This window comes from Nomascus leucogenys, chromosome 11 (genome assembly GCF_006542625.1).
Source record: "Nomascus leucogenys isolate Asia chromosome 11, Asia_NLE_v1, whole genome shotgun sequence".
Lineage (NCBI taxonomy): Eukaryota > Metazoa > Chordata > Mammalia > Primates > Hylobatidae > Nomascus > Nomascus leucogenys.
The window spans coordinates 107,382,767-107,396,381 of NC_044391.1; the positions used below are offsets into that span (position 1 = coordinate 107,382,767).

Below are 13,615 nucleotides of genomic sequence, written 5' to 3' on the forward strand. Positions count from 1 at the left end.
CATGGAAGTGATGATAGTATTTCTCATAGCCTTACTCTCTGAGGTCTTTTCTTTCAGGTGTGGGGTGAAGAAGAGATGGTGGAAGGTATGGACATAGGGCCTCTTTCCTGAACTACAACTCCAAGCACATGGGTGGACAAAGAAATTTGGGCCCCTTCCAAGTACATGCATCAGTCATTTGGACTCTGAGATATTGGAATGTCTAGGCCAGTGCTATCCAATAGAAATATAGAGTAAGCTACACATGTAAATGTAACTTAACATTTTCTAGTAGCCACATAAAAAAGTAAAAAAAAAAAAAGAAGTTAATTTTTAAAAAATTTTTAAATTTTTTTATTTTTTTGAGATGGAGTCTGACTCCGTTGCCCAGGCTGGAGTGCAGTGGCATGATCTCAGCTCACTGCAAGCTCTGCCTCCTGGGTTCAAGTGATTCTCCTGCCTCAGCCTCCCGAGTAGCTGGGATTACTGGTACCTGCCACCATGCCCGGCTAATTTTTGTACTTTTAGTAGAGACAGGGTTTCATCATGTTGGCCAGGCTGGTCTCAAACTGCTGACCTCAGGTGATCCACCCGCCTCAGCCTCCCAAAGTGCTGGGATTACAGGTGTGAGCCACCACGCCTGGCCTGAAATTAATTTTAATAATATATTTTCATTAACCCAATAAGCCTTGAATATTATCATCACATGGAATTAATAGAACAATTATTGAGACATTAAATTTTTTTATATCACATTTTTGAAATGTATCGTATATTTTATACTTACAGCTCACTTGACATCTTAATTAAGACAAGCCCCATTTCAAGCACATCATACCACATGTGGCTGATGGCTATTACATTAGATAACGCAGGTCTAAGTCACTTTGGCAATTTATGGAGATAAAAAGATAGAAAGGAGACCATAAGACAGATTATTTGAAATTTGGGTTGTTCTGAAAATTATGGGAGATTGGGGAATGGAAAAGGGTGTAGACTCTTGTCCATGTCCCTCTGGGGAGTCCCACTATATTAGTATCTTCATGGCTTTCACAGGTGACAAATAACCTGGTGCCAGCAGAATCCAAGAATCTGCGGGAAAAATTATGTCTTGTTGAGAAATTCCCTATGTGTAGGATGCCTATCATGGTGGGAAGCTTGTCTGGTGATACCTAGGAACGATCTGCAAGGTGGAAAACGGTGCGTGGGTCAGTGCGACCACTGTGGCCTCTCCTTGGCCCCTGGGCTCCCCTAGCATCAGAAATAGATTTCACTGAATCAAGGGATTAGCTGTTCACCCGTCCTGTTAAGGCTCATGAAAGCAGAGCTTGTGAGGAGTTCAGAGTTACACATACCTTGGGAATTATTTTGTAGTCCCAAACTTCCTGTCACTGATACCTGGCCATCCTGACATTTTCTGCTAATCTAAAAATAAAGAACAGGGAGGAGCAGGCCAGTGAAGTCAGAGGAAGTGGCATCCTGAATGACTGTGTTTAAAATCTCCTGCCAGTAGATATTATCGGTTAGAAGGACTGATAAGGCCAATGATCTTCGCTTCTCACTGGTGAGAAACTGATGTGTGGATGGGGCTGTCATAGCAATGAGGGCACAGTCACTCCCTGGAGAGGCCAGGAGACCCTGCCTTATTTATTCCCTCAGCTATTAAATGGGTTCTGTTGGCATCAAGGGGTCTCAGTAAACTCATCAGAGAAAATTCTACCCATAGCACCCAAGGGCACTGCCTCAGAGGTCATTGTCATCATCTTTATAAATACAAAGCAACAGACATTTGATATCATAAGATATTCTAGGTCCTTCAAAAGAGGCAAAGACCTTGGCAGGGCTCTCTTTGCCAACGGAGTCCGCCTCTATTTGATCATCGTAAGGAAGTAAAACTTCCTTGGTTTACATACCTACTTCTCTTACAAAGTTTGGGAAGTCAAATAGGGAGCAAGACCTTCTGCAAATGTCAGCCCCGGACTCTGTTAGGGTTGCGTGTTGGTTACTTGTTTTCTCAAGAATTTCTCTTTTCAACTTTTAAAGAGCGAGCATACAAACCCTGCAAACATTTTATTGAAAGAAAGCCAAGGGCACACCAATGAGATGAGAACAGCCCTGGTTTCTCATTCTTCTGCAATATAATATTAAACATGGATAAGCTAAAGGTGTATGAAAAAAATCACGAGAAAGATATTGTGAAGTTGTTCATAATTGGAAAGATGAATAGATTGGATTATTACAAGGTTGGTAAATTATCTTGACCACTGAGAGTGATGGAGAATCTGTATATATGTGTTTCCTCAGGGACAATTAATTAGCCAGCCAGCGGGCCTTCCTTCTTTCCTTTCTTCCTTCTTTCTTTCCTTCCTTCCTTCCTTCCTTCCTTCCTTCCTTCCTTCCTTCCTTCCTTCCTCCCTCCCTCCCTCCCTTCCTCCCTTCCTCCCTCCCTTCCTTCCTTCCTCCCTTCCTCCCTCCCTTCCTTCCTTCCTTCCTTCTTCCTTTTTTTCCTACTTTTTTGCTAGAATAAATTAAAACCATGATTACTGAATAGTCTTGGCTCTTGGGTTTAGGGCCTGGCTATTTAGCTGAGGGAAGGCTGTCCATTCCTCTTCATGTGTTCATCCATTTGGTCAGCAGATACTAAGGAGGACCATATTATACAGGGTACTGTGTTGAGACAGGGAGGTGTGGGGAACCATGTTTCTGTCAGCCAGAGCCGGGTGTGTTAGAAAGGGAAGAGGTGGGGCTGAAGCTTCTGCAGGCAGCTGCGCTGTAACCTGCTGTCTAGAAGCTCCCAGGCAGCTCTGCCAGTCTTGCTCCTCAGCTCTGGCTTCCAGCCCGTTGCTTAGAGGGCTAGTTCTCCCCTCCTTCCTTGCTTCCCTCTCCATTTATTTCAGTTCTGGCTTCCATGCCAGCGAAAAGCCACTTCCTTTGACCATTCTTCTCTGCTCTAGTAGGTTGTCTTCACTCCCTGAGAACTTGGTCAGGACCATCTGCATCAGAATGATCTCAGGGGCTTGTTAAAAATGCCAGTTCCCGGACCTCGCCCAGACCTACTGAGTTGGAATAGGAATCAGCATCTGTTGTGGGGGTGGAATTTACATTTCTGATAAGAGGTGGTGGTGAGCCACCACAACTAAATTTTGAGATTCCCCTCTCTCAAACTGTGTTACATTTGGCAACATGAAGTTGGAGGGGGCTTCAAAGAGGCACAAAGCTCAGTGGTCCACAGCTCAGTTGGCTCTAGAGTTCAACTATGATGATTCCAAGCTCTGCCACTCACCAGCCTGAACTTGTTTCTGTACCTCTCTAAGCTATGGTTCCTTCTTAAAAAACACAAATGGATAATGCCTGCATCCACTGGCAGGGAAGCTATGTCTGGTGTGCAGTAGGTACTCAATAAATGTTAGCAAGTTATGCTCTGGTTACTATAGGAAAAAGACATATGAGTTTTTTTTAACTGTAATGATGGGAAGCCCACGCTCCAGAACCCCGGACCTGTCAGTCATGTCTAATTTGCAGGAGCTGAAGGCTGCACATGTTCCTGCTGGGGGAAGCGGAGCCTGAGCAGCCGGTCCAAAAAGGAGAGGGGCCTTTGAGCACTAAGAGAAGGGAGGGCATCTGCATGGGTCACTGGAGGGGGCACCTGGAAGAGGTCCAGGGAAAGATTCCCCTCAGCCAAGGCTGGGGATCCAGTGGGATGAATCAGATTGGGGAATAGGAACCCCTAAACTTGCTCCCAGTCCACCACCTCCACCCTCTCAGAACCTGATCATGGGCCCAGCAATGCTTCCCTCTTCTGCTTTAGTAACAGAAAAAGAGCACTGGATTAGGAGTCAGAAAATGAAGGCAAATCCCTTAATCTGAGTCTCTGTTTTCTCACTCATAAAATAGAGATAATAATGCCCTTCAGAATATATCTGTGAATATGGTAAATTTTAAATCCTTCTATAAATATAAGGTATTATTATTTTTAATCCTTTATTCTCCCATGGTTCTCTATTTAGCCTTCTTATTAAAAAGATAAAACCTAGGCTGGGTGTGGTGGCTCACGCCTGTAATCCCAGAACTTTGGGAGGCTGAGGCAGGTGGATCGTTTGAGGTCAGGAGTTTGAGACCAGCCTGGCCAATGTGGTGAAACCCTGTCTCTAGTAAAAATACAAAAATTAGCTGGATGTGGTGATGCACACTTGTAACCCCAACTCCTGAGGCAGGAGAATCGCTTGAACCTGGGAGGCGGAGGTTGCAGTGAGCCGAGATCGTAACATTGCACTCCAGCCTGGGCGACAGAGCGAAACTCTTGTCTCAAAACAAAACAAAACAAAACAACAAAACAAAACAAAACACCCTTTACTTAAACTTGCTATCCCCTCAAGCCACCTATCATTTCTCCTTCTCTTTCCTTTTAAAAAAAATTAAAATACCAAAATTTAAAAAGAAACACAGCTGAGGATGGTTGAGGAGTGCAGGTATCACAGAGTCTGGGGCAGAGGATTAGTCTGGAGGGTTTCACACGCATGTGAAACTGGGCAGCACAACTCCAAAGACAGGGGAACAGAGGGGAGAGAACCTGGCTCCAGAGCAAGGCACTGCCATGCGAGTCAACGGTCTCGAAGCCTCATCTGTAGAGTGAGATGAGTGGGATAATGATACCTGCAGGACTACTGTGAGGATTGGAATATGTACAGCCTAGCACTGCGGAGAGCACACAGGTATTCAATAAATGCTAGTGTCTGTTCTCACTTATAAGTGGGAGCTGAACGATGAGAACACATGGACACAAGGGGGAAACCAACACACACTGGGGCCTGTGGGGAAGTGGGGGGAGGGAGAGCATCAGGAAGAAACAGCTAATGGATGCTGGGCTTAGTACCTAGGTGATGGGATGATGTGTGCAGCAAACCACCATGGCACATGCTTATCCACATAACAGACCTGCATATCCTGCACATGTACCCCTGAACTTAAAATAAAAGTTTAGGGAATAAATTTGATAAATATTTGTTGAAAAAAAGAACAAATAGTTCAATAATTCTGTCATTCTTTTTTTTTTTTTTTTTTTTTTGAGACAGAGTCTCGCTCTGTTGTCCAGGTTGGAGTGCAATGGCGTGATCTCAGCTCATTGCAAACTCCACCTCCCAGGTTCAAGCAATTCTCCTGCCTCAGCTTCCCGAGTAGCTCGGATTACAGGCGCCCACCACCATGCTTGGCTAATTTTTGTATTTTTAGTAGAGATGGGGTTTCACCATGTTGGCCAGGCTGGTCTTGAACTCCTGGCCTCAGGCAACCTGCCCGCCTCAGCCTCCCAAAGTGCTGGGATTACAGGCGTGAGCCACCGCGCCTGACCAATTCTGTCATTCTTAAAAAAAGTAAATGCTAGTGTCTTTGTTGCACCCCCATCCCCTCCCAACCCCCAGCTTCATTTATAGAAATGATTGATCTGTCCCCTCCCATTCCGATCCTGTTCACAGCAGCCCGGGAAGCAGTGCCCACCCCAATCCTCTTTGGACCAGAAGCTGAGCTACAGTAGATGTGCTGGGGCTAGTGGATGAAAAAGGAACAGAGTGCTGTCCTTGCACTGCGGGAGTGTGTGTGTGTGCATGGCGGTGGGGGGCACCAGATAAGTAAATTAAACCAATTCCTTCAATCTAATGCAGAGTGTGCATGAATGGGGTGAGCATAAGGGCTGTGGGAGCATCAGGGAGGCTCACGGCATTCAGCCTAAGGGGTCAGCTGGGAGGAGACGCCCCTAGAGGTTTATGAAGCACATGGAGTGAGTGGAATGGGGTTGAGAGAAGACAGAATAGGAGAGAAGGAAATCTGAGTGCTAAGCCAGCCAAGGCAGCTTGGGACCACATGGTCCTCCTTTGAGGATCAGAATTCCCAGTTCCTGAAGCTCATGTGAGAGTTTCTTACCAATCTTGTCCCCTGGTTATTTCTTGGTGTTGCTTTTCTATGACTGCTACAAATTGCAGAAGGAGTAAATATGTCTTTTGAAAAGTTTTCAGTCTTTTCCTGTGTTAGTTAAAATGACAGAGGAAAGAATTTACTCCCTAAACAAGAGATGGGGAATAAAGTGGGGGTGCAATCAGGGTGTCCACACTCAGGCCAAGTTTCAAAATGCTTGGACCCAAGTCAGGGCTGTGGGGGCAGGTAAGACAGGTAGACACTAGGGACCCAGAGGGGACAACAGAAGGCTAGAACCCTTCCTGGGCGCTTCTCTCCATGCAGAAAGGTGATCTTTGACCAACTCACCACACCAATGGAGAAATAGTTGTTCATGATGCTGTATGGGACCTGGTCCCCGTTTTCCACTTCCTCTCTGGGGATGACTTCCAGATGCCAGCGGTCCAGCATCACCAAGGGGCTCTGCTCAATGTCCTTCAGGATTTTTGTCAAGCTGCCCCCTTCATAACCTGTGGAGGACAGCACTGCATTTGCCACCACAGCAGAAAGGCAGTGTTCTTGCTAATGCACAGGTAGTTGTCAGGGCAGGTAAGCCCAGGGCATCTGTGACTAGGGGACTCCCCACTGTGTCTGTGGGCTGGAGACACTCATGTTCCCTGAGCCACAGAGAAGGGGAGGATAATTGAAAGTAATCAGAGGCTGGGGGCAGGGGAGGGAGTGGGTGCTGGCTAAAGGTCACAGGCCTATGTAGCTGAAGTGAAGCAAACCCTGGGGAAGCGATGGGCTGGATGGCTGGGACTCTGCATGGGAGAACAGCAGATCCTTCTGGGCTGTGTCATGTGGGAGACGGACAGTGTGGCAGGCAGAATTTCAAGATGGCCCCTAGGCCTAGGTCCTGCTTGCTCTGACACTGCCCACCAAGCATGGCTGATCATTGAACACTGACCGTTGCACTGCCTGGTCTTGACTCATTCTCTGAATTATCAGCCATCTGGAGTCCCCACCCCTTTTCTGGCCGGCAGCCTGATCTGTCTGCTCCACGTGTTGAGCTGAACTTCTCCACTTTCTGGCGCATGCCCAACTCCATGGGGGCTACAGCAGTTTGCAAAGTTCTCTGCCCCTTGCCTTATAAACTGGTCACCACTCTGTGTTTCCTCTTAGGGAAATTTCAAAATGAGGGCCCACGGCCATGGGGCTTAGGATAATCTGAATGCTTCTAGTGACCGTAAGTAACTGGAGATGTAGCATGTTGGTCCTCAGTTTTAGTCCTAATTCAGAAGATCAGCCATTTGTGGGAGAGGGAATTTCACACAGAAAACATCTAAGTGGGCACCTTCTTGGATGGGACTCTGGGGATGGGACACATGAGACTTTGTCTTTACGCTACAGTTGATTGCTTTCTACTGGGGAAAGCAGGCTCTAAGCTGATGGTTTCAGGATGATAGTAAACATGGGAGTGAGGTAGCAAAAAGCTCCCAGAGCCCAGAAGATGGGCTTCTATTCTAGATTCAGCATGGGATGGAGGGCAGAGAAAGGGTCATGGACTTGACATGACTGCAGAGTTGAGTATTACACTGTGGAATGTGATCCATAAAAGGATAAGTTCAGTTTAGCTCTGTAGATCATCTCTGTAAACAGGAACACCTGTTCCCAGGGTAGCACCACTAGCATGCAAACTCACCTCCTCCCCAGCGGAGACAACGGGCAAGGTCATTTCCTGTTCCAAGAGGCAGGACAGCCACTGGTGGATGCTTTGCAAAGTTGGCCTTATCTGCAAGACACATAGAGGAACAGAACCACATGCCATGGGACTGTAGAATGTTTGAGTTGTCTTTTTATCCCTGATCTGATGCTTGAACCCCTCCACAGCATTCTTTGTTTGAATACCACCCTGATGGGAAACACACTACTTCCTAAAGCCATCTATCCCATCTGCAGCGTGTTAACCACCACTAATTGAGTTAAATCTGTCCAATTGTATTTTATATTGAGCTAAATCTGTATCCCTGCAACTTGCACATGTTTATTCAAATTTCATCCTAAATTGTCCTTTGGGGTGGCAGCATACACCCCAAAACATTAAGTTGCATGTTTTTAATCCTTAATGATAATCAGCACTTACTCCATTTATTCCTCAGCCTAACCTTGTAAGGTATTATCCTCCTTCAAGTAGCTGAAGAAACTGAGATTGACAGAGGGAAAGTAGTCTACAACCATTCTACCCTGAACACGCTCGATCTCATCTGATTGTAGGAGCCAGGCCTGGTCAATACTTGAATGGGAGAGAGGGAAAGTAATTCCAGAGCCAGGATCCAAACCCAGATCTCTATGGCTCCAAGTCCATTCCCCTCCTGTCTTCAGGGGCTAGGCAGGTATACACATTAGTAAAACCGGTGGGGCTAGGACACTAGGGAATAGTGGGACATTGGACAAGCTGAAGATGCTCACCTTCAATTTATCACCACTCAAGTTTAAAAGTTTAAAAACTAACATTAGCTAAACGAACAAAACCTCCAGGTGTTATTTGGCCCCCACAACCAGTTTGTCACTTCACCACCTCTCAGAATTGCAATGACACAGATTCCTAATCATTCCTCTTCTGATAGTTGTGAAGGACATCAGACAGAACCATCAGAGAAAGCACAACAGAACATGCTTTCATCTGGCCTCAGATCTACAGTGGCATATTGCTTAGGCTGGGAGAGCTGAAGAGGGCACAGGCATCCATCAGTCTTGGGGTGGGTGGGTATTTCCATGAGACCTCAGCACGCATGGTGCCTCTGGATGTGAGCAATGTGATTGCGGCGTGGGGAGAGATGCAGGAATCAGCAGGGGAGGCTCAAGCTAGGGCTGCCCTGGCAAACTGGGAGCTCATAGGTCCTCCAGGTTGTCTGACCTATATCAGAAATGGCTGAGCACAGGCAAGACCCAGGACTGAGATGGCCACTGGAAGGCTGGAGATAGAGAGTGGAGCAATGCAATGGCTTCTCTCATTGTCCTCAGAACATGTGATCAGAGCACTGTCTCCCTGCCTTTGCACAGTCGGCTCCCTTTGCCTAGAAGGCTCTTGTTTCCTGTGTCTGCCCCTTCTTCTGTGTCCCCACCTCGGCAGGTCAACTGTCCTTATGGTGTTGAGGCTAGAAACCTGTATGCCACCCTAGGTTTTTCCTTTTCCCTCACACATTCATTCACATATCACATTCTGTGTGTTATCTCCTTAATAGATCTCCAAGCAATCTCTTCTCTCTATCCCCATGGTGATGCCTGAGTGCAGGTATGATTCCTTCCCACTGGTATTGCTGCAAAAGCCTCTTCTCGGCTCTCTCCACCTCCAGTTCCACCCTCCTAGTGTGTCACCCACGCTTTCACCAAGAAGGGCAGTCCATGAACCACAGCCCCTCACACTGGCTCGCTGCTTTCACTTCTGGGATGGGGCTGTGTGGCTCCCCATGGCCCCATAGCCTGCCACAGTAGGCCAAGGAACCAGGCTCTGCCTTTCTCCCTAGCCTCATCCTTCTGCACATCCTGCCTCCCACACAACATGTCAACCGTTCTCAAGTGTTTTCACTTCCTTAAAGCACAAAGCTCTCTGTGGCTCAGCTCAGAAGCTGCCTTTGGGAGGCCCTCCCTAGTTGCCCCAGCCTGGACCTGGTGCCTCGTCAGAATATTTCCTTAGAGCCAGAAATGATCTCATTGTACTCTCTTGTAATTATCTCCTTGTTTGTTTCCTGAATGTATTGTAACCTCCCTGAGGGGGACTGGGTCTCATTCTCACAGCATCTTCACACATATCGACTGAAGCCTGCTATATGCAGATGCAGTGTTAGGTGCTCCAGCTCTGAGAGTGGGCAAAAAAGCCATGGCTTGGGTTCTTATGGTGCTTACTTACTGTCCAGTGGGACAGACAGATAATAATGAGGAATCCATGGAGACAATGCATCATTTCACATTCACGTTGGAAAACAGAGGAGCACAGTCCTATAAGAAGGTGGCTGAGGCTGGTGGGTGTGTCAGGGGAGGCTCCCCTGAGGAAACCACATGTCAGCTGAGATCTGGAGTGGAAGCTGACTGAGCGAAGGCTGGGGCAGCACTGCAGACAGGGTGGCCAACTTGTGTGAAGGCCCTGAGGTGCAAGGGAGACTGGAACGCCCAGGGGTCTGAGAGATGGGCCGGGACCTGAGTCCAGATGGAGAGGGATGGAGGTAGAAATAAGGCTGGAAGGGTGTGCAGCAGCTGGACCACCCAGGGCCCTGTAGATTACTTCAAGAGTTTTGTCTTTATCCTAAGAATAATGGAAGCCACTGGTGTGCTTTATGCACACCATGCACCCAGTGACATGCAGGAAAGATCACTATGGGTGTAGGGAGAGAACAGATCAGAGAGGGGACCACGGGGGGGCGCTGGAGAGCACTGAACAAGTGCTGAAATGAGTGAATAGATGAGTATCTTACACAGTTATCCCTTTTGCTTCTGCTTTTTTCTCTTTGGGTCACTAACCTGTGAAAAAAACTAATGTTTCTTCCTCCTTCTGTGATCTTCCTTTTTTCTGTTTTGAGCAGCTTCTATCACCTGTGTCCTCTGCGGATGAACTGCATAAAGCTCTCCACCAAAGCCTACTTTCTCCCTCGTGGTGGAGAGGGAGCCCTGTGAGTAGTCCGGTACCGCAGCCATCCGCCCTCTGCGGATCAGCTTTTCCTTCCTTGGCTCCCAGAGGACTCCTCCCTCCTCCCACAAACAACTCCAGAGCCCAAGGTGACAGGAGAGCGTGGGTGGCTGCTTGGCAGGGCTGTGTCCATGGCAACCAAAGCAACCGGGGGAGTGGCGGGCGGCAGGTGTACGGTCCTGCAGCTTTCTCACCCAGCTAGGTGGTCTACTTATAGCCCCCGGAGGCACAGCTTTCTCTGCCCTGGTCATGGTCTAGTCCTGGCTTATCCTTGACTTCCCTCTTTCTCTGATCTCCCACATCCAGTCTGTCAGCAAATAGTATTGCCTTCACCTTCTAAAGATATCCAAAAGCTGGCCACTTCTCACCACCCCTCTGTTTCTCCTGTGGTCCAAGCCCTGGACATCTCTCTCTTGGAGTGCTGCAGTGGCCTCCGAACTGATCTCCCCACTTCTGCCCTCTTCTCTTAATCTGTCATTTTCCTCCTTTGCTCAAAACCATCCAGTGTCATGGGACCCTCCCAGTATAAAAGCCATATTCCATAGAATGTCCTATATGTCCTAGTCACCTGGCCCCTCATCACCTCTGCTTCATCCTCTGTAGCTTTTCTCAAATCCACTCTGCTTTAGCCATGCTGGCCTGCCTCCAGCAGCCTGGCCTGCTCCCACTGCAGGGCCTTCATCTTTGCTGTTCCTTCTGCCTGGACTGCCCTTCCTCAGGTATCCACTTGGCTCACCCCTCCTCCAGATCTCCATGCCAAAGTTGTCTTCTCTGTGAGGTGTTAGATTGCAGCCTTGAGCTCCCTGTGCCCCTTCCCTGCTGTATTTTAAACACCTCCTGACATACTATGTCTCACTTATTTAAATGTTCATTGCCTGTCTCTTTCCTCTACACGGTGAGCTCCATGAAAGTGGAATTTTTGTCCGTTCATTCCCTGCTGTATCTCCAGTGCCTGGGGGAGAGCTTGACACATCGTGGAGCACAGGCAGCATTTGTGGGATGAAGAATGGAAAGCCCAGGGCTCATTGCTCAGGGCCCAGTCTCTGACTTTGATGACTGTCCTCCCCAGTGCTCCCCCGGCTACTTTCTTGTCCTTATATTACACTTTGCAGTGTTTGTCTGGGTTCTGTAGGGTTAGATCTTGACTCTGCCTCCATCCCAGAATTTCAGTCAGTTTCCATCACTTACTGGGGCTGATGTGTCCGAGGACCCACAGATCCAGGTAGAGCTAGGTAGAACTCAGGCTACCAACCTTCCAGCCTGGGCCTTTTTATCTAGGTTACTGTACTGGACACAGCTCAGTGTGGTCCTTCTTTGCTTGCACTGATCTGTACTTTGTAGATGCACTTTCTGGGCTCAGGATCCGGGTGTTCATTTGTCCCAGGCTATGATCTACGCTTAGTTCTCTGGCCTTTACCAACCCCAAAGGATCTGCCCAGAATTCCACTCCTGTCCTCCCATCCCCCAAATCTGGCCTGTCCTGCCACTGCCCAAACCCCAGCCATGACAGATCTGCTTTACAGGGAAGGCCTGAAACTAAACTGTTACCTCTGTATCGGAGGGAATCATTCCATTGTCTTATTTCTTTATTTTTTTTTCCACCCAAAGCAAATATTTAGTCAAGTGTTGGTTCAGGGGAAGATATAAGGATGAACAGACATGGCTCCATGCCTCTTTCTTTTTTATTGCCTTCTGCTGATTGTAAATATGCTTACTATAGATAAACAGCAAAGGCCCTCTCAGCCCATGCTTACCAATGCAATCCAAAATCCAGCCAACCGTCCCATCTCCACCACAGGCCAAAACACGGAAGTCTGGAGTATCACGGAAAAAGTTCAACCTGGGAAGAAGAAGAAAGGCCAAAATGGGCTTGTTACTAGGTTGCGGCTGACCGATACATGTTGAGTCAGAGTCTGCCCTGTTCCCCAGGAGTATGTTAAGACCTCGATTCCTTTTGCGGTTGAAAGGGTCACTTCATGTTCTGAAACCAGAAGTTACTATGCAGTGCCTTGAATATGGAGCCAAGGCCAAGGGGGCCATCCTTGTGCAAGGAGAATCTGACTCAACATTCGACACAAATGGAAAACGGTTTTCTAGAAATTCTGTACTAGTTACGCAGAGGATTCCAGAGTTTTGGCGTCAATACAAATAGCCCCCAGTGTTTTCACTCCTCTTGGGCTCTCCTGCCTGCTCTGTCCTGACACCAGCCCTGGTAAGCGAGATGCACCGAATTTGCTGGATCTTCACTTCACTCTCCTGTAGGCCACAGTGAGTGGAGTGACGCCCTTCTCTTCTCAGGAGCCTTAACCCTGGAGAGCAGGGTGCTTAACCTGCGGTCCATCAACCTCCAAGTGTTCTGTGGATCAGATTCAGAGGCCATGAACTTGGAGAAGAAAATATTACATTCTTATTTTCTCTAAGCTCAAACTGAAATTAGTAGTATTTCCTTCAATTCAGCATGTAGGCAACAACCCACAGAGGTCTGAACGATACCCATGACTTTGTCAGCAGTCAAAATCGCAGCCATGTTAGTGTTTCATTACAGTTGTGGCAGATGCCTCATACCACCGCCATGCTCATCACTGCTTAGAATTTAGGGTAGTTATTAGACCCACTTCTGGGTCTTCCTATTTAATGTATTGGTGAAGCTCATATATTCTCATATCACTAATTTTAGTGTTTTAATAACTATTTTTTGATATGGCTTCCCTGGTCACCTTTTATTATTTTATTTTATGCATTAAGAAATAGTCCAAGAGGGAGTTTATATGCTTCACCAGACTGCCAAGGGGGTTCCTGGCACAAAAAAGTTAAGAACCTCTGCTTTAGAATGAATGTGCCCGGGGGACACCTTGGGGGTGGAACTTGGGAAGCCGAAGGTCAATATTTCCAATCTGCCCAGGCTGGTGGTCTGAGAAGAGCCCTGGAGTTTCAGAATCACTGATGCATGTGTAGGCAAATTAACATTCCTTCTCTTCCACTTCTCTTGCAGAACTCTGCTCTCCGACGGGAAGTGAATTCTGAACAGAGGCTCCCTCCAGCTAGGCAGCTTGTCTGATTACAGAG

At 47.5% G+C, this 13,615-nt stretch overlaps 1 protein-coding gene across 2 annotated transcripts in view; it reads right to left on the bottom strand.

The window, feature by feature from the left end:
* DGKG (diacylglycerol kinase gamma) overlaps window positions 1-13,615 on the bottom strand; it is a 210,405-nt gene that overhangs the window by 93,722 nt on the left and 103,068 nt on the right. For both annotated transcript variants that reach the window (XM_030822950.1, XM_003256600.4), the window contains 3 exons: window positions 12,304-12,389; window positions 7,568-7,657; window positions 6,235-6,395 (listed from right to left, as the gene is read on the bottom strand). In XM_030822950.1, coding sequence (XP_030678810.1) covers window positions 6,235-6,395; window positions 7,568-7,657; window positions 12,304-12,389 — 337 coding nt within the window. The remainder of the gene's footprint in view (window positions 1-6,234; window positions 6,396-7,567; window positions 7,658-12,303; window positions 12,390-13,615) is intronic.